Raw genomic sequence first — 25100 nt, 5'->3', positions numbered from 1 at the left:
CACTCACTTTGGAGTGATTGATTTGCTTCTCTAACTCAGATGAAGTTTGCCACCCTCTGACCTTACTTCCTACCCAGTCTATCAGCATTCATCCTCTATCCCGGTAGTTTCTTTACAGATTCCTATGCTATTATTTGGTCATTAGCAGACAATGACTTATCTGCTAACCTAAATAACTACTACCTTGAACAGCACACTGATTACTTTCCCCATTATACTCTGTCTACAGAGTTGCTATTTTGCTTAGTTAACAGGCATCCCTGGCAGTAGTTCATTCATGTCAACAAGGATGTATGGAGCATTTTTTCTGTGCCAGATATCGAGTGCCTTACAGCCTCCCAGGCATCCTTTTAGAAATCACCAGAGGATAAAATAAACATACAGCAGAGTTTTCTACTCCCTCAGTGAACAGTGATACTACACAACACTTTATAACCCTTCAAGGAAAGCTATTTTTGACCCAATTTTTAGAGATGAGGTAATAGGTTCAGAGGGCCTATGTAACTTGCCCAAACTCAGACTATGAGATAGAACCAAGAGTTAGCCCAGGCCTGACTCTGCAGCCTGGTCGTTAACCACAAAAACACACAAGGACTGGGTTAAGTTCATTTCCTTAGGACCAATGCACTGAATTTTTAATTTTCCCTAAGGCAATGTTCATGTCTTTAAAACCTTCGATTATTTCATAAGCCAGGAGCTCTGGTGGAAAACCCAACAACCCTTTTTATTATGATTAAGGCTTAGTTTATTAAACCTATATATCTTGCCCTTGAAAACCAGTGTTTTCTAAACATATAAGCATTGATGACTAATTATTATATTGCTTAAATAATTTAAGTTGTGATTCTAAGTTTACTTCTTAAGCATCTTAACCAAAAGACAGAACTTAAAACTACACAGTAAATAGAAAACTCTTTTTTCTATTTCTATTTCTAGGGTACTGCACTTACCCTAATCTAATACATCAATACAGCCAGGCATAGTGGTGCATGCCTGTAAACCTAACTAGTCAGGAGGGTGAGGCGGGAGGATCGCTTCAGCACAGAAGTTTGAGGCTGTAATGACCTATGATTGCACCACCTCACTTCAGCCTGGGTGACAAAGTAAGACCCTGCCTCTACAGAAAAAATTTAAAAATAAAAAATAAAATTAAAATAAAACATCAATGACAAGGGTTTAATTCATTTTTAAAAAATTATTTCTACTTTTGTTTTTATACCTTTCTATGGTTACTATAGAATATATTCATTTTAATGCCTTCTTATATTTCACTAATACATATTTCTGTGTATTGTGGGGATTACAATAAGATTACCGTATTAGAAAGTACAAGAATGCCATTTTAGACTAGCCAAAGAGTTCAGACACTTGGTAATTACTTGATTGATTTTGGGCTGTGATACAGTCACAAGTTTTCATTTTTGTTTTTTCCCCCAAGCCGATTTGATTTTAGTCCTTAAGCTGAGCTTCCTTTTTAAGTTAAACATAACTTCTTGCATCAATAAAACATTTTAAGTTATGCCTTTTGCTTTGAGGTTTAGTATTTCTTGGGCTCTGTTGAGGAGCGGCAGGGGTGCACACCACTTCTCTTCATGTGCACACCGCCTTCCCATTTTGGCCTTCCCTTACCGAGCACAAGTTCAAAGGTAAAATGATTAAGAATTGCAAGACAGAGACAACAGCATTCAACCAAGTGTGAGGTCCTGGGTAAAAGCACAGGTCTTATGCCCATGAAGCCCTGCCTGTGAATGGATTTTAGAAACTGGATTCTTTAAAATGATGAAACTCACATTCCAGTCTATTCACAAAACATGAAATGCATCGAAACTTTTCCTTACCTAAGAAATATTTTCATTCTTTTTAGCAAGTTAGAGCTTTCATTTCTATCATTTATTAAGATCGTTATCCAAAAATGTTGAGCCACCCTGTTTCTGCAAAATTGAAAATGCGAACTTTGATTCGGTAAGTTCATCTCTTTTCCTAAGTTCCCTTTGAGAGGATTAATCAGACAATGTGAGGGTGAGAGTTCACTAGTAAATTAGTTTTAGAGCTTTCACTTAGCTGAATTATAAATGGACTTGAAAGCTCTTGAAAGCTAGAGGGCAAAAAAATCACATGACCCTACAAAAGGCTGCATCAGGGCAGGGGAATAAATGTGAGACGAGGAAAGTACTCAACTCTATAGAGATGATGAACTCAACAAGGTTGATGTCCGGCACAGAGAATCTCTGATACCAGTGATGACTCCCAAGAATTAAGACCATCCATTACCACCCTTGCCTCCTCCTTTAGATCCCTGTGTCACAGGACAACTTAATGATATAACGAGAGCCCTTCCAGAGCACCATGAAAGACAAAGGCCAGAGAAGGAGGGGACAGAGAAGGAGGGCCTCAGGCTCAGCCTTATAAAAGTCTTCAGTAGCACTGAACTTTCCATTTAGGATGACTGCTTTCAAACACAGCGTTCTCCCTGGCCTGAGGCACACCTATAGGTCATGGTGGTGGGAGCTCTGGGAGAGTCGCAGCAGAGGATCTGTGTGCTGTCATTGTTGTTATTACAAATGTTATTTCCTAGATAATTTCTAAGACTCCATAAACCACTATACTTATAGTCAACACACATGTGTGTTGCTTGTGGACCGTGTACTTCAGTTAACCTGTCTAACCTTAAAGCATGTACTAGTCCTGTGTTATGGAAACAGGGTGGACGAAAGTTTTGAAATTAGGGCCCCTCTTTATGGAGATGCGTCATAAATATCACTGGGGATGCGTCATAAATATCACTGGGGAAAGAAGACTTTTCCAGTTTTCCTGTGTGAGGGCCAAGACTTATTATTTTTAAAAGGAATAGATGTGTCTTATAAAAATGCAAGTGCACATCATAGAATGAAACAAAAATGAATTATTATTATCCCACTGCATTGAATGTATTCCTCCAAGATAACCATGCTAACAGCAGGTTTTCATCTGCGCACAGATAGAACCACAATTTGCCAATTCTGCATCTTGATTCACTGAGTAGATCATGGCATTGTGGTTTACTGGTTTACCTCATTCCTTTTAGTGGCTGCATAGCAGTCCATTATGTAAATGCAACTTAGTGAATCTGTCCATTTCTCTCTGAATAAACATTCCATTGCGGCAATGAACATGCTGTGGTCCCAACTCTTTCCAGTAGCCTTGAAACAGATGATTCCTTAGAAAAGCTCCGGAGTTATCCAGGGCTGCTTTCTATTTTTGCTTTATGTATTCCAAATACAAAATCCAAAATCCAATTCTAAAGTTTAAACCAAAGTCTTAATGAAGTAATCCTTGGATTCAGCACCTGGATTGATGTTCTCATCATTAGGAGAATAGACTTGTTCCCAGGTTGCTCCCTTTAGTACTTCTATTCCAGTTTGCCCAGTAACAGAGCTAATCATGCTGCCAGAAATGGAGCTACACAATAATCCCAAGTCATGCTTTGTCCCAGAGTCTTGACACTTTTCCATTGGCTCTTTATCCAATTATCTCTTCAACTCATTTTGACTTTATCTTGTCAGACAGCTTATCCACTGCACCTTATGTGAAATCAATTGGTTTTTTTTATTTACGTGTTGGCTTTTATCTTTCTTTTTTTTAAATTTTTTAAAATTATTATACTTTAAGTTCTAGGGTACATGTGCACAACGTGCAGGTTTGTTACATATGTATACACGTGCCATATCTTTCTCTTTTAAGCTTTGTTGTTTGTTTGTTTGTTTGTTTGTTTTTGGATTCAGGGAGCACATGTGCTTGTTTGTTACCTGGGTATTACATGCATAATGGTAGGGATTGGGGTTCTAGTGTACCTAGCACCCAAATATTGAACACTGTATGCAATACGTAATTTTTCAACCCTCACCCTCCTTCCACCCTCCTTGCTTTTGGAGTCCCCAGTGTCTATCTCCATCTTTATGTCTATGTATGTCCGATGTTTAGCTCTCACTTAAAAGTGAGAACATGTAATATCTAATTTTCTGCTTCTGAGCTAGTTCACTTATCTCTTTTAAGCTCTGAACAGATGTTTTTGGCCTCAGTCTCAAGTTTGTTCAGTGTTTCAGCATTTGGAGCTTTTGCTCATGGTTACATTTGTGTGAATTTTGCACTTTCATTTCCTGGCCACATGGATCACTGCATCCTCAAGCAGACACAGCTATTGTTGTGCACTCAGTCTTGGCATTTGGTGCCCAGCCCAGTGAGGTGGGCCCATGACAAATAGCCTGTGGCTGGTACTATTGAGTCCTCAGCTGATCACACAAAGAAGCAACTAACAGCCCTGCCCATAATAAACACACCCAGAAGAGACCCCAAAATCCCTGCCAAAGAAGACATTGTTGTGTTTTTCACTTAAAGAAAAGCATTCATTACATTCATAAGAAAATTATTTGAATTCTTCTTATCACATGCGTGTATTCGCTATTAAAATGTTTAAGGCAATCTATGATTTAAATGTGATCTATCTTTCTGGTTATTCTGTGTACATACATGTGGGTATGTATTTTATTAAGTAAATATTCCTGTGCTCTAGATCACCCTGTCTTCATTCACAATGGAGTAGAAAACTGAACCTTAGAATGAAATCAGTGTAGGACTCAAGTTGATGGGATGGAGCACTATGAGAAGCAGGTCAGCTTCAGTGGAAACAAAAAAAATGTTTCCACATAGTTGTCAATCTAAGCACCTCTTAGACTGGAGGAGGACATTTGTTGGGGCAGGTTATGCTGGTGGTGATGGAGGTTGTGGTAGTAATGAGCTGGCCCTATGGGAGGGGATGCCTATCCCCTGGAGGTCTACTTACTTTGCTGCAAGAAACAAGCAGGCATCCTGCTTGCCTGGAGTCCTTCATGGCTGGTTGCAATAACTTATTTTCTAAGCTAACCCCAGATGCTCAGTGCCTTATTTTTATCAGCACAATTCAATGTTGAATAGAAAGGAGTCATCGTTTACAGCAAAGAATAGAGTACTTTAAAGCAATCTTTTAATTTAATTCATTATAAAACTTGTTTTCAAAAAGGAAAAATAATCCTTGGATTCAGCACCTGAATGTGTGAAATGTGTCTTGAGGCACATTTCAGGATGTGTCTCAAGCAGGTAAAAAGATAGGATCGTCAGAGTAAATGACACTTGGGGGTTATAAGTACAGAGGAATCCTAGGGGAGGATGCCGAGCTAAAAGCTAACTTGCAAGGATTTGCCTTCTTTTTTCCCTTCAGCACATCCTTGTGAGCTCTACTGCCGACCCGTAGATGGCCAGTTTTCTGAGAAAATGCTGGATGCTGTCATTGATGGTACCCCTTGCTTTGAAGGCGGCAACAGCAGAAATGTCTGTATTAATGGCATATGTAAGGTATTGGGTATGTTTCCTTAATCTACAACTTTATAAAATCATGACTTTTACTAATTTGGGAAGTCAGATGTTCTAAGTTTGTGCTTTCATGGCATTTACACCTCATCTGTTTTTTATATATAGTTCGTGAAATGAAAAGACAAGACTTCTCAGTGTTCATCAAAGTCACAGTTTTGGATTTAATGGTTTTTTTCCTTCTGCCGTCATCTTCATTTCTTGATTGGTTTATGTGCACTATGATATTATTTTAGACATTGAGCATGAAAAAGAGAAATTATTAGGAAAGCCCAGCCCAGATTATTTCAGTGACATTAAATTTGAGAAAAACTAAAATTAATAATAGCTTCTATGGTGCTTTCCATAATGCATTTTCACATTTAGCTTTCCATTGACTATCAACACGAGCTTCTCAGAGAGATGGCATGACAGTAGTTACAAAACAGGTTTCTGATTTTTATGTGATTTTTCCACACTCACTTCATTAATCAAGTTGATATAAATTATTTAGACCTGATGTGTTGATGCTTTTAAGTGTGTAACCATTAAAGAATTCCTTCTTGTTGCTTGCATTTTATTTTGCAAGGAACTGAGGAGCAGGACTTGTGATCCAACCACCAGGCATAAATTTCAGTTTAGAGAGAAAGTGTTTTTAATCGGTTAAAGGAAAATGTTTTGATCAGTTAGTAAATCCTAATGGTTTAGCACTGGGGTTTTAGAATATGAACTCAGTACCATCATTTACTAGTTGTATGATACTATACGTCTTTCTAAGACTCAGTTTTCTGTCATAGAACTGGAATTTTTTATGTATCTGCCTAGTTGGGGTTGTCAAAAGATTAAATAAGGTCTGTTAACCTAAATAACAGACAGAGAGAGGCTCTCTAAAAGAAAATGAAGCTTATTTGGGAATAGTGCATTGCAATGGGAATATGTATGCCACAGTTAACTGTGTGCATATTTAGGAAGGTAAAAGAAGAGAGGGGTTTTTAAAAGAAAATGAAAATTTTTAAAGGAAAAAAAGTTGAAGAGAATTGCAAAATTGTTTTTAAATAATTATTATTTCCTGCAGAGATCAATAACAAGGGTAACACCAATTCAAGGTTGCTCAGGAAGTTGCTGGGCAGATGTCATTGCAAAAGTATTTTTTGTGTAAGGTTGTAATAGCCTTTGTGCAAGGTTTTGGTTTTTGCAGAGCCTTTTTCATCATCAGGCATACAAGGGTGAGAACTCATTCTTCCTAGCCTTCCCTGGCCGTATTTATCAGGGTTTTGTTTTGTTTTGTTTTGTTTTTTTGAGATAGAGTCTCGCTCTGCCGCCCGGGCTGGAGTGCAGTGGCCGGATCTCAGCTCACTGCAAGCTCCGCCTCCTGGGTTCACGCCATTCTCCTGCCTCAGCCTCCCGAGTAGCTGGGACTACAGGCGCCCGCCACCACGCCCGGCTAGTTTTTTGTATTTTTTAGTAGAGACGGGGTTTCACCGTGTTAGCCAGGATAGTCTCGATCTCCTGACCTCGTGATCCACCCGTCTCGGCCTCCCAAAGTGCTGGAATTACAGGCGTGAGCCACCGCGCCCGGCCAGTTTTTTCTTAACATTAGTTGCTCCGTTTTGATTCTGACAACTTTCACAGGTAATATATGTTGAGCTCTTAACAGAGGCCCTGGTGTAAGATAAACTCTTAGAAAATAGATCTGTAAACTCAACAAATTTTATTTGTTTTTCAAAAATATTTATAATATTTTTTTCCACTGGACAAAATTATTCCCTGTGACAAGCTCTTGCCCCTAAATATTCAGCACTCTGAGAAGGTTCGTATTTCTCTATACAGTTGCTTTTTCATTTATTTTGTTCAAGGCACCTGTTTTCCATCACAGGCTAAAGATGCTATTTCTATAAATGCAAAGTTATTTAGATCTAAAAGATAATTTCAGCATCACATTTTCTCCTCAGTGACTAAAGTCCTTAGCCCTAGCTGCATATAATAATCACCTGGGGAGATTTTAAAACATCACTGCCCAGACCCTACATCCCAGAGATCCTGAATTAACAGGTTTGAAATAGAACCCAGACATCAGTAATTTCTAAAAGCTCTCAGGCGATTCTAATAAGTAGCCAGGATTGAGAACCATTACAAGTTGGATGTCTTTCATGAAGCCAATCACATGAACCCGATAGAATAAGCCAGATTTTATCAGCCTGCCTCCCTCTTTCTGGGTGCCATTTAAGACCTTTTAAAAGTTATACTTGCCCACTTTCTGTCTATACCACACTGATTTGAGTTTTTAAGCTGAAAAAAATGGTGTCAAATCAAATATACTTAATAGCCTAAATACTTTATCTTCAAGGATCCAGGTTGTAGGTAGTTCCAGGCCCCTTATTTGCTAGTTTTATTGTTACCCTCCTTATTCATTTACTAGTTTTTTCAAAGGGGATTGAGCATGTATTGACATAAAAACATATGCTTTCAGGAAAACAATGTATGCAGTGTTTGTCTAATCTACATTTTTTGTGAATATGAAAATTTGGTTGCTTATATTCATGTCTATTTTGAAATTACACTATTTGCCAATATTTTGGTATGTTAGAGTTGCAGATTATATTGTCAAGGAAATTATCAAGCCCTGATCAGAACTGAATTTGTTCTGGGAGGTAACTATGTGTGCCCTTCCCTTAGTTTTTCTTTAGTAAGCTTGTTTATCAAAGATACAGATTTAAACTTTGACTTTTCAGGACACCTTCCATTTTAAATTACCAGGATGACAGAATAAGCTTTTAAAAATGAGCAAATGCCCTACTCACCTCCACCCTCTTCCAGCTCTGAACTCTCACTCTCATACCCATTATCTGAGGCTGGCTCGCTAACCTTCCAGCTCTCTCCCCTCTTTCTCCTGGTAACCGGTTGCTTGACTTCAGCTCCTGGACTCCTCCCTCTTCACACAGTCAGCATAACATTGGCTGAATTTCCTTCTGAAATAGACCAGATATTCTGGTCTATCCATCAGCTGTTCCCTAACTTTCTCTTAGCCTTCCCCCAATCTCTTACCGCAGTTCTGGATAAGGTTCTGGATCAATCCCATCACACCCCTTTTTTGATCTTACTGTTAGCCTACTATGCACTCCCTAAAATAAAAATTCAACGTTATATATGTATGTCCTTACAAAGTCAATGTTTTCAATCCACCTAAGCTTTTATCCTTACCTGACAGTCTTCCCACTGTCCTGAGTTAGCTTCCTCACTAATTTCTCTCAAAAACTGATTTGAACCTTCTTTCATCTCCAAGGCCATTTTGGCCATCTCAGTGATACACTAAACATCCCTAAATCAATTGCTCTGAGCCAGATCTACATTCAGAATACCAGGTCCTATCTCCTGACCCTCAAAAGCCCAAAAGTTACTTCAATCTTAACATTTCTAAATTAAAATTATACCTAATTCTTACCCCAACCTGTTCTTCTATAGTACTTCTTTTTGGAATGATACTAAAACCATCTATGTTTACTGATATCTAGGCCAGAAATCAGTAAGTCATTCTTGAGTCCTTCTCAACTCTCCTCTCATAGTTAATTACTTGCTATACCACCACCACTACCACCACCACCACCATCATCACCATCACCCCACTATCACCACCACCACTGCTGCCATCACCACCACCATATCGCCACTACCATTATCACCCAACCATCACTACTACATCACCACCACCACCATTACCACCACCATCATATCACCACATCACCACTACTACCACTACCACATAACCACCATTACCACTACCTCCATCACCACCACCACCACCATCATCACTCCACCATCACCACCACCACTACCACCATCACCCCACCATCACCACGACCTCATCACTACCACCATTACCACATCACCACCACCACCACCACCACCACCACCACTACCACATCACCACCACCACCACAACCATCATCACCACCACTATCAAATCACCACATCACCACCACAACCACCATCATCAAATCACCACCACTACTACTACCACATCACCACTACTACCACCACTACCATCAAATCAGCACCATTACCACATCACCACCACCACTATCATCAAATCACCACCACCATCACATCACCACCACCACCACATCACCACCACAACCATCAGCCATTATCACCCAACCATCACCACCACCACATCATCACCACCACCACAAGCACCATCATCAAATCACCACCACTACCACGTCACCACTACTATCACCACCACCATCAAATCAGCACCATTACCAATCACCACCACCACTATCATCAAATCACTAACACCATCAAATCAACACCACTACCACATCACCACCACTGCCACCACCAGCCACTATCACCCAACCATCACCACCACCATGTCATCACCACCACCACTACCACTACCATCAAATTACCACTACAACTACCACATCCCCACTACTAACACTATCTCCACCACCACCACAATCATCACTCCACCATCACTACCACCATCACCCCACCATAACCACCACCACATCATCACTACCACCATTACCACATCACCACCACCACCATCAAATCACCACCACTACTACCACATCACCACTATCACCACTGCCACCATTACCCTGCACCACCATCACTATCACCACCACCACCACCATCACTACCGCCATCCTGCCCCCCACCATTATTATCCATCACCACCACCACTACATCATCACTATTATCACCACCTTCAACATCATTACCACCACCACCATCACTATTCACAATACCACTGTAACTGATAAGATGGGAAACGAAAGTGATTTTTTCCACAAACACACTACCTGTTGGGGTGACTCCCTGGCATATTCAGAGTCACATCAGAAAAGGGCCATGCTGAAGTCATTTCCCACATTAGGTAGCAGCAGCAGAGCCACCTCTGATGCTGCTGAAGGCAGAAAGAGCATACTGTTGTGGGCTTTCTGTGTTGCCAGAGTGTGTTACGAAGAAGACTGAGGTTTGTTTCTTTTCCTCTGAGAGCCCCTTATGGTTTTTTTTTTTTTTTTTTTTTTTTTTTTTTTTTTTTTTTTTTTTTTTTTGAGACGGAGTCTCGCTCTGTTGCCTGGGCTGGAGTGCAGTGGTGGGATCTCAGCTCACTGCAAACTCCGCCTCCCAGGTTCACGCCACTCTCCTGCCTCGGTCTCCCGAGTAGCTGGGACTACAGGTGCCCGCCACCTCGCCCGGCTAGTTTTTTGTATTTTTTAGTAGAGACAGGATTTCACCGTGTTAGCCAGGATGGTCTCGATCTCCTGACCTCATGATCCGCCCGTCTCGGCCTCCCAAAGTGCTGGGATTACAGGCTTCAGCCACTGCTCCCGGCCCAGCCCCTTATGTTTTATATGCAACAAGGAAGACTGGTTCATGTCTTCCTAGACCTTCTGTTGTATACTTAATTCAATTTTTACTGTACTGCATACAGCTCACAGGAAAACTAAATTGGGTGAGTCTCTGCAAGAACCCATTTAATATGCTGTGGGACAGAATGTTGGGGACATGGGTGTGTCTCCTTCCCCCAACCCTTGTGTCTCAGTTATGCAGGCAGATATTAGTTTAGAAATATAACTACCCATTCAAGAAGAAAGACTTGAGCTTCAGATATTTGCTTTTCTGACTTTCCTTCCTTTATTCTTCACATTTTTATATCTATTTCCCTGTTGATAGAGATTAAAGAAAATACTTTAAAATTAATATTCCTCAGAGTCAATCTCCCTAGCAATCATTTCAAATCAGTGAAGGAATGAAGGCCACTGGGAATATGGTTGTAAATGTCAGCTTATTAGAGGGTTCTCAAGCTTGACGCAAACTTACTGCTTGTGAAGGGTTGGCATTTTATTCATAGTCACTGAAGGCACCTGTTTCGCACATTGCTTTTTTTCCTATTGTTATTAGCATAATTAATTTTTTAAAATCGCACTTTATTTTTTTCCCCCAACTGGGTGAAGCAGCACAGTCTTTGGACCTAAAGGAAATTAAAGACAATTAACCTAAAGAATCAAGCTATTTTCTGTTTGTGGGCATTCATTCTCTGTTTAGATGGTAGAGGGTGTATTTAAAGACTCAAAATAAGCCTGGTGTGGTACCTATAGTCCTAGCTACTCAGAAGGCTGAGGTGGGAGGCCAGGAGTTTAAGGCTGTTGACTGTGAATAGCTACTGCACTCTGGCCTGAGCAAAATAGCAAGATTCCATCTCTCTCTTAAAAAAGATTCAAACCATTCTTCCTTTGAGTAGATTTGAGGTGGCTTTCAAGTTAGAAAGAAAATGATCTTTAAAGATCAAAAAGGAAATGAAACTATCTGGACACAATCGTTCCCAAACAAGAAAGAAAATTATGACTAAAGGAATATGGTATAGCTTTCCCTTGTGGTCATAGAAGAAAGCAAGCCACAGAAACGTCCAGGTGAAGGTCAGATATGGTTCATGACTTTCAATCTAAGTGTCATGATTCTTTGGTATCCACTTCCACAGAACACCCCAAGCTTCGTGGCTCTCCTTTTCCAGGATGAGAACATGTCTGAAAGAGACTTGCTGCTCTACTAGCTTCAACTCCAAGACGTTTTCATAGTTAGATTTTTGGAACATTTTCATAGATTTTGTTCAGTTCTGCCTCTGACTCAGGAAATTAGAGACCTCACTCAATGTGTGCCTCCCTCACCTCTGAGCAAGTAGTGCCTTTACCATTGGTGGATGCTTGGATATTCCTCTTGCTGCTACCAGGAACAAACATTTATCCTTGTACCCTGGTACCTCCTGTCCAGTCTTATGAAGCACCAAAGGGGAAAGGAGAAGTCACAGATCCAGGCAAGAGTGGCATCCCCTACCTGGGTATTCATCCTCCACCTCTCTTCCCCACAGATGGTTGGCTGTGACTATGAGATCGATTCCAATGCCACAGAGGATCGCTGCGGTGTGTGCCTGGGAGATGGCTCTTCCTGCCAGACTGTGAGAAAGATGTTTAAGCAGAAGGAAGGATCTGGTAATAAACAAATAAATAATGTGGCAGGAGATCAAAGGTGGGGGGGCAAGATAAATGGTTGGTTGATTCCTAGTTTTTGTTTTTTTTTTTTAAAACAGTCTGTGACATTCAAAGTATTCAAAATGGAATGTAGCCTTTACCATAAAGCAGTAAGGGTTCCTTGGCAGTTTTAGGAAAGGGGTTGATTGCTTACAAAATACAAGATGCATCACAGTGAGATAGAGATCTGAAATGGCCTTGTGGTTGTGCACAGGAACAGGTGTAAGAGCGTGATCCCTGGGAGAGGATCCTCTTTGGGAATGGGCATCACAAGAGGATCCAACATTAAAGCCAATGGCATTGGAACAGACCAAGAACAAGGGGAGAGAAGAGATCAGAAGCTGGCTGGGAAGGCTGCAGACACAAGGGCAGATTCTGTAGTGAGGACAGAAGCCAGCAATGGGTTTACAGGCAAAAGAATTGGGGTACACCTTCAATTCAAAGTCAAAAGAGAAACAAGGCAGGGTTGTATCAAATCTCTTTTATTCCCAATTGCTCCTTGGGAGAGGGTCCCACCCACTGGTGCCTTATGACTTTCCAGACAGCTCCTCCACCTAGCATCCCCTTCTTACTCACACTTTACTATTCTTTTCCCATAGTCACTTTTTGCGGAGTTTCTTTTCTGTGCAGCTTTGGGCTATGGATAGTCCTCAGGGCATGAAGAGTCCACCTTCAAAGGTGGACCCCAATGAAGAGTCAGTTCCCAAGGAAGGCAGCTAAGAAAGGGTGAACCATTATATGGGAGCCACAGCAGATCTTGGTCCCCTGAGTTTTCCCCACCTGAGGGGTGAAGGAATTGAGATAATATGCACCACTTTCCACCAGTCATGGGTTGAGGTTACTCTAGGGAGATCAGACTATTAATTCTCTGGATTACGTAGAGATGCTGGGAGTAGAGAATCCATCATGCACTATTGTAGTAGGGCCTGAGGGGAGAGGGGCAGTGTCTGCTACACAGCGGTGATGCCCAGGACAGGAAGTGATAGCCACTTTCAGAGATGGTAAAGCCCTGTTTTCCTGGATTCTGGAAAAACAACATCTCTCTTCTAAACATTCTTCCTACCCAGGATGAAGTTATTGAGTAGGATCCTGAGAGGATCAAGTGTGTCCTTCGGTTAATTACATGACCTATTGTTCCCTAGTAATCATAACAACCAACAGTCTAAATTTAATTTCCATTCCTCTTTTTCATCTTTGGCTATTGGATTACTAAGGTTAAATTGTGAGACGTAATGCTTGTCCTGCCCATGAGAATTACCACTGGAAGATTGTAAAGCTTTGATTGTTAGCTTTATTACGGATGAAAAATATTCTCTGGATTACTTATTCGGAATGTGAATGATAACCCATATGTCTTACGCTTATGATTAAGCACTCTATGATAGCCAGTGTTTTTACAAGCTTTACAAAGGTGTTTTGTAAATATATTCCATTATTTATAGTGGCTTTACTTACTTATAAAAAGTTACACTTAAAATCGTATTTCTTCATTTAACCTGTTTTTTGTTTGTTTGTTTCTGTTTCTGTTTTTGTTTTTTTGAGACAGAGTCTCGCCCTGTCACCAGGCTGGAGTGCAGTGCTGCAATCTCAGCTCACTGCAACCTCTGTCTGCTGGGTTCAAGTGATTCTCCTGCCTCAGCCTCCTGAGTAGCTGGGACTACAGGCATGCGCCACCACACCCAGATAATTTTTGTATTTTCAGTAGAGATGGGGTTTCACCATGTTGCCCAGAAAGGTCTTGATCTCTTGACCTCGTGATCCACCCACCTTGGCTTCCCAAAGTGCTGGGATTACAGGTGTGAGCCACCACGACTGGCTGACTTGTTTTATTTAATTTTCTTTATGAGTTCCTATCTTGGCCTCTGAAGTGCTATTCTTCTAATATTATGATAACTCAATTGAAAACCAGAGTTGTTGTCCCCAGGTCTCTTCCACTTAACCTTTTAATCCTTTAGGAAATCCGACTCTAATAGATTCTGGGTTCTTTCCACTGCCCTGGTCTCTTGGGAATGAGAAAAAGGGATTCTAAATGTCTTCTGCTCCCCCGTCATCCCTACCCCTGCCTGCCTGCAAGATCTCAATACCTCTGACCACATGCCCACCACTGAGCATTTGACATCTCCCTGTGCCTTTATGTTTTCAGTTCTCTTTCTCCCATGTCCCTTTTCTACAATTCCTTTCCACCAGTTTCTAACAAGAGGGTTATGGTTGCTCGCGGTGTGTTACAAGATTCCAATTATCTCACAACCCTCTTTTGAGATAACTGAGACTAAGAGTCTAAATCTAAGGCAAAGCATTTTAACTTCTCAAAACATCTACCAGGTACTGTTATTTTTATATATTTCTTCCTCACTCTGTGGTTTGTGAGCCTGTCAAACACTGATTTGTTTCTGAACCAGACACATACGTGTCAGTGCTCTCAAGCCTGGGATCAGACATGGACCAGCCTTTCCCAGGAGCCTCCACACATAAATCATCATGAGATATTGGCCTGCAATGAGCATTGTCTCAAATGGACAGCATAAATCTTTAAAGAGACAAGTTGGCCACTGTAGATAAATTGCCCAGGGTTAATGATATAACCTCTTTATGAACACATTTTTATTACAAATGTCAAAGACTGGAGACCAAATATGCCAGCGAGTAAAGTCTGTTTTTGTGGACCACAAAAACTGTTGGATAAGATGTGTGTTAGCGTCAATAATGCATGATGTCTCTTATCACAATCTCAGAAATGAGGGCCTATCTTTTGCCCCATCTTCAAACATCCTATTTTTTTTTTTGAGATGGAGTCTTGCTCTGTCACCCAGGCTGGAGTGCAGTGGCACAATCTAGGCTCACTGCAGTATCTGCCTCCTGGGTTCACATAATTCTCCTGCCTCAGCCTCCCTGGTAGCTGGGATTACAGGTGCATGACACCATGCCTGGCTAATTTTTGTATTTTTTTAGTAGAAATGGAGTTTCACCATGTTGACCAGGCTGGTCTCAAACTCCTGACCTCATGATCCAACCATCTTGGCCTCCCAAAGTGCTGGGATTACAGGCATCCTGAGTATTCTTTTAGCTCAAGGTGCTCAAGAGTGGGATAGTGATGGAATTGTTTCTCCAGGTGGTCTCCTTGGACCCAGAGACTTCTTATTTGAGGTCGGAATTATGCTTCTCCTCTTCCCCTAATACTGGTACAAGTAGCTAATGCTTACACTTATATAATATATAATGCATATAACACAAAAAATATGTAGTAGTGGACTGTTGATGTTATTGGTAAAGCTTCTGGTCAAGTAGTTAAGTTTGGGGATAGTGAAAAATTAGACACAAAGTTTTTTACTTGTATAGGGACTTGATGCCCTAACCCCTGTGTTGTTGAAGGACCACTTGTATTTTGGAGCTATTCTTACTGGTCCTTCTTTTATCTACAAGCTATTCAGAAGCAGTAAATTAAGTATGCCTCTTTCAATCTAACCCTAATAAATATTTCTAATTTTGGATTCTCTCTCTTAAGTGGAAGAATAAAAAGCAAACTCTGTTGTTTATTTTTTTTTTCTATTTAGGTTTTCATTTTTTAAAAGCAAGGAGCAAGGTGGTAGACACAGTATTTCATGCCAGTTGATTTACCTGCATGAGCTCTGCTATGAAAAGGCATGCAACATCTTAAGTAAGAAAATGACTGCAGATAGCAACACTTGAAGGGCATTTATTTTTTAAAAACATTAGCCTCAATTACATGTGATCAATATCTTCCCCAAGGTGGTTATACATTAGTGGTTTTAATCAGTGTTTGAGAGCCAAATGGAACTTAATTAAATACTACACAAACCATATTTTGGTTCCTCTGGATGAGAGCTGCCAATTTGAAAAATGAGGCTGAGGTTGCAATCTGTATCCAGTTTCAGAGCAAATTATTCTTGCTGGACAGGCCAGGGTTTGACCCCCAGGACCCCATACTTCTTTAGCGCCAGAGGAACATGAAGAAATTGAGGCACTTTCAGGTGACAAAGAGGAAGGGCTTGCTCATCAGACCAAATAACCTAGTGCATATCCAGTGGAAAAATCACCAAGATCTTCAGCGTCTTAAAACTGTATTTTATGTATTTTTTTAAAAAGTTGAAAGAACAAAGAATAGTTAGCCTACAAAAGAGTAAATCACTGACTATTAGAGCTGAGAGGGACCGCAGACGTCATCATTCAGTCCCCTTGTGTGCAATGAGATTCAAAAAGTTAGATGAATCAATGAAAGTCATAGAGCTGATTTGCAGAAATGCAGAGACTAGAATCCAAGTCTTTCAACTCCCATTGCCCCAGAACTCCTTGCACAATGCCAACCTCCGAGTCCATGTTCTTTCCATTTTATGAGGTAATGGTTCTCAAGAAGCATAAATAAGGTGAATGCATAAAATGTTTAGCATGGAGCCTGGCAAACACTGGCAACCGCTAAGTATTCATTCCTTTTATCACCAGTATGCCTCTTACCATAATGACCATTAAACAAGAAAAAGACTGTGGCTAGAGTTGATTGTTATCTTTAAGTAAATGTCAACATATGACGCTTTTTCAGAATGCTGAATTAGAACACATGAGAATAAATTATAAATTGCTATTTCAGCAATATAAATAAAAGGCTGTACTCAGAGTTGAGTTCCTCGTAACAGGCTGTATTAAAGATAGCCAGGTGGCAAACAATCTGAGATTCCCTCTAGGATTTTCTTAATGAATGGAAGCTAGGATTACCTGCTGGCAAGGGGGGGTGAGGTAAAGTATGTATCCAATACAATGGTTAGGAAGTCTAATTTAATAGCAACAAAGGGGGAAGCAGAAATACTAGCAGGAAGCTAGCAAGGAGCTTTAGGGTTTTGAACAATCAACATAAAATTACAGAAAAATAAATACTAGATCAACCACAAAAGCTTCAGAGTCCAATCCGCACTTATTTCACCCCTCCTTACAAAACCAGGCACATATTGAGTCACAAAACTCCTGAGAATTCTGGTCCTGTCCAAGTTCTCGAAAATCCCCCATAATTAGTGCTTCTGCCAATGCCAGTGGCCATCCAGCAAGGGCACTAAATGATGGGGAGGCTAGAAAGAGGATGAACAATGGGTCAGAAACAGTTTGCATTCAGCTGAGAAGCTGGCGTGCCTCTTTCATGATTATGTCTTCTCTCCTTAGGTTATGTTGACATTGGGCTCATTCCGAAAGGAGCAAGGGACATAAGAGTAATGGAAATTGAGGGAGCTGGAAACTTCCTGGCCATCAGGAGTGAAGACCCTGAAAAATATTACCTGAATGGAGGGTTTATTATCCAGTGGAACGGGAACTATAAGCTGGCAGGGACTGTCTTTCAGTATGACAGGAAAGGAGACCTGGAAAAGCTGATGGCCACAGGTCCCACCAATGAGTCTGTGTGGATCCAGGTAATGCAGAAAGGAGGGAAACTGCTGACATGTATACTAGTTAGAATACTTCTCATTTTTTCCCCTAGGTATTTGCTAGGTGACATCAAGTAAGAATCTTTAAAACCTCTTTTAGCAAGGAGCAGGGAGGGGAATGAGATATTAGTTTGTGCTGTTAATCCTTTATTGCCTAGATATTGCTGAAACCCCCATAACAAAATGCAAGGTGCTCTAAAACCACCCACTGGGAGGTTTGAGTTCAGCTTCTGGGCTGACTTGTTTGAGGGTGATTGTTCCTCAAGTCTATTGTCATTGTGGCACAGGTTTCCAAGTAGCTTTCCAGCAGTGAGGATAAACTGACATGTTACTCTGTGTTGTCCTCAAGCAAAGCATTTGGCTTTGTGAAATTCTTGCTGGAAAGAGGAGTTAGAATACAATATGTGTTCTTCAAAGGTACAAGAAATTTGTCTTTCATACTGGGCACAGAACTGTAGAAAAGGAGTGGAATGAATATACCAATAGCAGCAAAGCAGATTGAGGATGACAAATGACCAAGGAGTTAGATCCAGCCACAGTCTAAAGTTAGAGAGACATCCTTTTCGAGCCAGAGATCAGAGCGCTCACAGAAGCTGAAGGTCAAGCATGCCAGCTGTGATCCGTGAGTGTCAGGAGACTTTGCTTCCCCAGTCCCAGGGAGCAACCAATCCACTGCCTCTATGTTTAAGGTGAATCCATTTTAAACATGTGATGAGTAGACTGCCTGCAGGAGATGGAAGTAAGGGGAAGATCCCAAGAGCAGCATCGCTAAGCTAAAGCCCATGACCATTGTCAGCTCAGAACTACTATTTGTTAAAGGTACTGAGTAGCCTGAGAGGTAGGGAAAGCCATCATAAGACAACAATAACAAACATCATACAAGTTGACATTCGCTGAGGCACTGTTCTAACCACTTTACATGTGTTTGCTCATTTAACCCTCAGAACAATCCTACAAATAGACACTATTTATTATCCCCACTTTGTATATGGGCAAACTATGGCACTTACCTATATTCACAAAGCTGGTAAGTACGTAAGAACACAAAGTAACCTATCAGCCTATTGTTGGAAAGGACACTCCTTGCCATTTCCACAAAGTACTCCCCATATGATTTGATCTCCCCATTTATGTGAACTGAAATTTCCATGGGAATCCAGCCAAGAAATAATTAGATGGAGAATATATAGCTACAGGGGTAGAGGTGGACTTATAGTTATGAACTTAGACACAGACATAGGTATAGATCTATTGAATGGCATTTGTTCCAATGCATGCTTCCATTACTAATTTTAGATGACTGACATTGTGTGGTGTTTTTACATGACTGGCTTACAGTATGAAGTCATGACAGTTTGACATGACCCCTCTCTCGCCTTTTAGCTTCTATTCCAGGTGACTAACCCTGGCATCAAGTATGAGTACACAATCCAGAAAGATGGCCTCGACAATGATGTTGAGCAGCAGGTGTACTTCTGGCAGTACAGCCGCTGGACAGAGTGCAGTGTGACCTGCGGGACAGGTGAGAAACAGCCGCTGTCACTATGAAACCATGCCAGCCTCAGAGCAGGTCGTAGAGGCAATTACACCAGTGATTTGCTTTGTGCTGTCTGCCCATGGATCTGCAGGGCTCCACTGAGATGGCCAGGGGCATCTGTGAACAGTGAGCCTGCAGGGTCATGGTTTGAAGAGAGGCATTTTTTCTTTTACCAGCTCTATATACTGGCCTTTTATAGAGCTGATAAAAACTTTGATAAAAGTTTTCCATAAAACCTTTGTTTGAAGGTTTCGTTACATGTCAAACAAAAAGCATTAACAGCCACTGCTCTGGTTGAGAACCTGAGAACCACAAAAGTGGAACAACTCCTCAAACATGTACCATAAATCTTGGCCAAATTCAAACTACAATCAGCTCTTCTGATTCCTAACCCTGTGCTCTTTCTCCATCTCCTGTTTAGCTGTTTTTACACATATAGCAGGGGAGCAGCTTGCTCTCACAAAATCAAGCACTGGAGAGGTTCACTTGCTGCCATGTATTAGTCAGGATGAGATAAGTTCTGCCACAAGAACAAAAACATTGAAATCTTAGTAATTCAACACAATGAAGGTTGATTTTTAACCCATCATATGCCTGAAGCAGGTTAGAAGACTCTGCTTCATTTCCTACATAAGACATACAAAACACATGGCTTCCAGCTTGCCCTGTAAGGAAAGAAAGATGGGAGAGGCACCCTGGCTCTTTTGACAGCCTTGGCCTGGAAGTGCTGCAAGTCACTTCCACTCACATCTCTTTGGTTGGCGTTAGTCACATGGGTACCATCTAACTGCAAAGGGAGGCTAGCAATTATGGAGGGGTACATGGACATTTGAGGAGCATGGGATCCCTCTGCTGCAGTGCTGGATGAACTTTCCCAAACCCTATGAAGGCAGGGGTCAGGGCCTGTTGAATACATGGGGCTATATCACTCATTTAGGGGGCTTTAGTAATATCACCATATGCAAAAGCCTCTACCTCTCTTTCTCCTTTGGGTCACGTCTAAGTCTGTTCTGAAACTTCTTGCCTCTAGCCTATAACTGCAACCTGCAAGACTAGGGCAGCTATAGAGTGATGTGCCAGAACTGGTGATGTAGCAAAAGGGAAGAAAAGTGAAGCAGTGAATGAACCAGAAGACCATAGCCTACTCTTCTACAGGCTTCCTTCTCGCATGCCAGGTCTCTGCAGCACCTGCTCACTGGCTTTCCCAGCCCTGAGAGCTGTGCACCATCAACCTTATAAACAATTTTTATATTATCAGCTTCTTTCTTTCCCCATTTCAGCACAGAAAGCCAAGGTTAGCTTTTAGAATTCATAAGAATAAAACGTTCATTCTAAATTGTGTGATATTTTGACAATGCTAACTAACCCTCTGGAAATCTATCAAGGTCAAAGGTGCAGTCAGTGGCAGCAGCCATGAGCGGTGTTGATAGGAAAATCAGTCCTGCCATTCCTACTGCTGCCTCTAGCATTTCCAAACGTACTGCCCACCACTGCCCAGGGTTGGGGGCTGGGCTTAGAGTTAGGCAAAGACAATTAAAGCAGAAAATAAGTCGGTGAAAAAATCTTCCCCTGAGGAGCAATGGGAGGAAAATGAAGTCATTGTGACTTTAGATATAAATACTTTGTCGATTTGTCATCCCCTTTGTCCTCATCTTTCTATGAAGTACAAGTTTAAGCTCTAAGTCATTTGTCCCAGGACACCATGGAATGAAACAGCCAGTGCTGATGGCAGGGACTCCCGAAAGAAACAAGAGAACATCCTCCACCCTCTTCTATTTCAAGATAGAATGGACCCTTTGCATCACACAGACAGTACTTCAGAACATCAGGAATCAAGAGATAAGTGGCTGATGTGTGCAGTGATCATAAAAAGACATCTGAAGTCAGCTAGGAAATTGGACACTCTTACCAGATGTGAATCAGACATTTGGTTTTGTCACAGCCTAAGCCTTCAGCAGCACCTCCACCTACCTAGGTAAATGTCACTCTGATTACTAAGCCTTAATGGGAAAGATCACAATGCTCACATGCTCACCTGGACTTCAGCCTCACTGTTTGTTTGAGTAAGGGCGAATCTTACTCTGGCAAAGAAGAAAGAGAGCCTATCTACTGTAATACTCTCAAACATAGAGGATGAAATGCTGTTATTCACACAGGACACACATTGCTAAATATAACATTGGAATGTTGCCTGAAACACTGAATCATTCAGTGGTGGATTTTTATTTCATCTAAGCTAAAACTTTAAGCTTAACTTTAAAAGTAAGTTAAACACATTACTGAAACATGAAAAATTATCACCACCCTAACACATGCACTTTTGCTACTTTTCTTTCTTTCAATGCATTTTTTTCTAATCATAGATGTATAAGTTGTATGCATACAGATGCATCTGTGTACATTACACACATGTATTTTTGCTGATCACAATAGGGATACTTTTTCAGGTGTTATACAATCTTCATAGCTATCAATTTTAAAGATGCATTTAATTTGCTGAAAAGATAAAGCAAAATTTCCTTAACCAATTCCTTATTGCTGTTCTTCTGATGAGCATTTGGGGACCTGTGAAAAAAAATGGTCTCGTGAGTTTTAATTTCTATGTGAAATTTCTAGGTTCAAAGAATATAAATATTCTGATAATTGACTTACACCAAATTACCAGATAATATTAACTTATTACCAAACTGATTTCCATACTAAATGGGTTACAACTAGGCGGTAGCAATCATTTTATTTTTTTAATTATTGTGTTATTTTAGTTTTACTGAGAAACATTTCAAACATACTAGCAAAATAGAGAATATAGTAACAAATTCTTTTGCACTAAGCACTCAGCTTTATTGCTCTTACCATTTTGTTGTTAGTTTCTTTTTTTTTTTTTTTTTTTCTTTGGAGATGGAGTCTCGCTCTGTTGCCCAAGCTGGAGTGCAGTGGCTGGATCTCAGCTCACTGCAAGCTCCGCCTCCTGGGTTCACGCCATTCTCCTGCCTCAGCCTCCCAAGTAGCTGGGACTACAGGCGCCGCCACCTCGCCCAGCTAGTTTTTTGTACTTTTTAGTAGAGACGGGGTTTCACCGTGTTAGCCAGGATGGTCTCGATCTCCTGACCTTGTGATCCGCCTGCCTCGGCCTCCCAAAGTGCTGGGATTACAGGCTTGAGCCACCGCGCCCGGCCTGTTGTTTGTTTCAATCTTTACTATTAAAGACAAAAAAAAAAAAAAAAATCCCACAACTACAATCAAGAAGCGCATTCCACCTCCACTTCCTTCACTTTTTCCCCAAAGTTAACTAGGGTCATGAAACTAGTGTTTATTATTCTATGTATACGATTAAATACTTTTACTATACATATGTATAGCTGTACACATTATATAGGATTGTTTCTCAGGCATTTAAGTTTTCTGCAAATAGTATCATATGCACTATACCATGCTTTGTCTTTTTTTCCCCTCAACATTATGCTTTTGAGGTAAATTCACATTGATTAAAGTAGCTCTAGTACTTTTTTTTTTCTGTCGCCCAGGCTGGAGTGGAATGGCACAATCTTGGCTCATTGAAACTTCTGCCTCTGGGTTCAAGCGATCTCTTGCCTCAGCCTCCCGAGTAACTGAGATTACAGGCATGCACCGTCACATCCAGCTAATTTTTGTGTTTTTAGTAGAGACGGGGTTTCACCATGTTGGCCAGGCTGGTCTCAAACTCCTGACCTCAAGTGATCCACCTGCCTTGGCCTCCCAAAGTGCTGAAATTACAGGGATGAGCCACTGTGCCCAATCTCTCATACATTTATTTTAAGGGTTGTGTACTGTTCTATTGCATGAATATATCATGACTTATTTATACATTCTACTATTTTGCAGCTATAAATATTTCTGCAATTCTGTAATGAATACCTTATGATTATTCCCTTATTACCTCAATATTTGGGCTTCTTTAATATGTATACCTAAAAGTAAAATTCCTAGGTCATACAGTCTGTGCATATTGTAGGGGTAAATCTGTGAACTCATAGGGTGCCATGGAATATTTTAAATTTTCCAGGGAAACAATGAAATGTTAAAGGGAAACACAGCAAGAGTTAACATTTCTTGGACATCATGTGTCTGCTATTAGCTCGAGGTAGTTCAAGGTTAGGTCACACTACATTCTTTTCAATGACATTCTATGTTTGTGAAACTGGTTTTTCAGTGGTTACTTTGATTAAAAAATCAAGTACCACCTGAAAATCAATGTGAAACTAGAAATATGGCATCTAGTCTCATTCCAAGATTTGAAAAATTGTACAATATCCAATAGATGCACACATCTCATCAGCGTAAGTTAGTTTAAAATGAAACAAAAATACTATTTTTTCTTTCTTTCTTTTTTTTTTTTTTTTTTTTTTTTGTTTATTTGAGATGGAGTTTCATTCTTGTTGCCCAGGCTGGAGTGCGATGGCTAGATCTTGGCTCACCGCAACCTCCACCTCCTGGGCTCAAGTGATTCTCTCTTGCCTCAGCCTCCCGAGTAGCCAGGATTACAGGCATGCGCCACCACACCTGGCTAATTTTGTATTTTTAGTAGAGACAGGGTTTCTCCATGTTGGTCAGGCGGGTCTCGAACTCCTGACCTCAGGTGATCCGCCCACTTCGGCCTCCCAAAGTGCTGGGATTACAGGCGTGAGCCACCATGCCCTGCCTGTTTCTCAGTTTATATGTATTATTCTTTCAGATGGCTACTAAGTTGTTGGACCATAAATCTTTATTAAGTTAGGACTGAATTATTTAATGAATGGAACTGTTAAATGTCTTATTTTGCATAGAGGCCACATGAAAAATGACTGAAACACGAAGGACAATATGAACCAAAAATGTTGCAAGTCTCTGTTCTAGTCTTTGCCTTATCTTTTAAACTTTGTTTGCGTTGACTTATTTACACCGAGCAGAACTCATATTAAGTAGAAATATTACACTTGTGAGGCAGGAAATCACTTGTGCCCAGGATTTCGAGATCAACCTGGACAACATGGTGAAACTCTATCTCTACAAAAAACACAAAACTTAGCCAGTAGTGGTGGTGGTGCATCCCTGTAGTCCCAACTACTCTGGGGGCTGAGGCATGAGGATTACTTGAGCCCAGGAGGTTGAGGCTGCAGTGAGCCGTGATCCTGCCACTGCACTCCAGCCTGGGCAACAGAGTGAGAACCTGTCTCAAAAAAAAAAAGTTAAATTTTTAATATAATGAATTTTGTCTGCGTTCCCTTTAATGTTTGTGCTTTTGATGTCTTAACTAAAAATACTTTTCTATCCTATATGTAGATATGATCCTTTATTTTCTTCTAAAAGTTTTAGAATTTTGAATTTCACATAGGGAGTCTAACCCACCTAAATTTATTTTTGTGTGAGGTATAAAGTAGGAATCCAGTTTCCTTAGGAATAATCAATTATTCCAACCACATTTATTTAATATGACAACCCCTCCTTGTTGGCACTTTTAAAGCTGTTATTATTTTAATATCTTATTTTAAAGAAATTACTGAGAATTTGACAAAACTGAAGTGGATGGCTATAACTGCACTTGACAATATCTACATGGGGGAGGAGGTGAAATCTCTAGAGAGCACTTAGAATGAATGCTCTCATCCTCTCATCCCACCCCACCTACATGTAATTCAGGTTAAATGTGTACGCATCCTAGTAGCTGGAACGTCTGTTTCTAGCTTGTTGTTTCTCTTGGCTGCTTTTCAATTGGATTTC

At 40.7% G+C, this 25100-nt stretch overlaps 1 protein-coding gene across 2 annotated transcripts in view; it reads left to right on the top strand.

Annotated features, from left to right (window-relative positions):
* The window catches only part of ADAMTS12 (ADAM metallopeptidase with thrombospondin type 1 motif 12), a 391880-nt gene that overhangs the window by 291624 nt on the left and 75156 nt on the right, over positions 1 to 25100 (top strand). Inside the window, exons 13-16 of one of the 2 annotated variants that reach the window (XM_030927984.1) lie at positions 5234 to 5367; positions 12242 to 12362; positions 17568 to 17812; positions 19211 to 19349. In XM_030927984.1, coding sequence (XP_030783844.1) covers positions 5234 to 5367; positions 12242 to 12362; positions 17568 to 17812; positions 19211 to 19349 — 639 coding nt within the window. The remainder of the gene's footprint in view (positions 1 to 5233; positions 5368 to 12241; positions 12363 to 17567; positions 17813 to 19210; positions 19350 to 25100) is intronic. The other variant, XM_030927985.1, reaches the window with a different exon arrangement.

The sequence above is a fragment of the Rhinopithecus roxellana genome, chromosome 3, assembly GCF_007565055.1.
Source record: "Rhinopithecus roxellana isolate Shanxi Qingling chromosome 3, ASM756505v1, whole genome shotgun sequence".
NCBI classification, from domain to species: domain Eukaryota; kingdom Metazoa; phylum Chordata; class Mammalia; order Primates; family Cercopithecidae; genus Rhinopithecus; species Rhinopithecus roxellana.
This window is presented reverse-complemented; position numbering and strand designations above follow the sequence as displayed.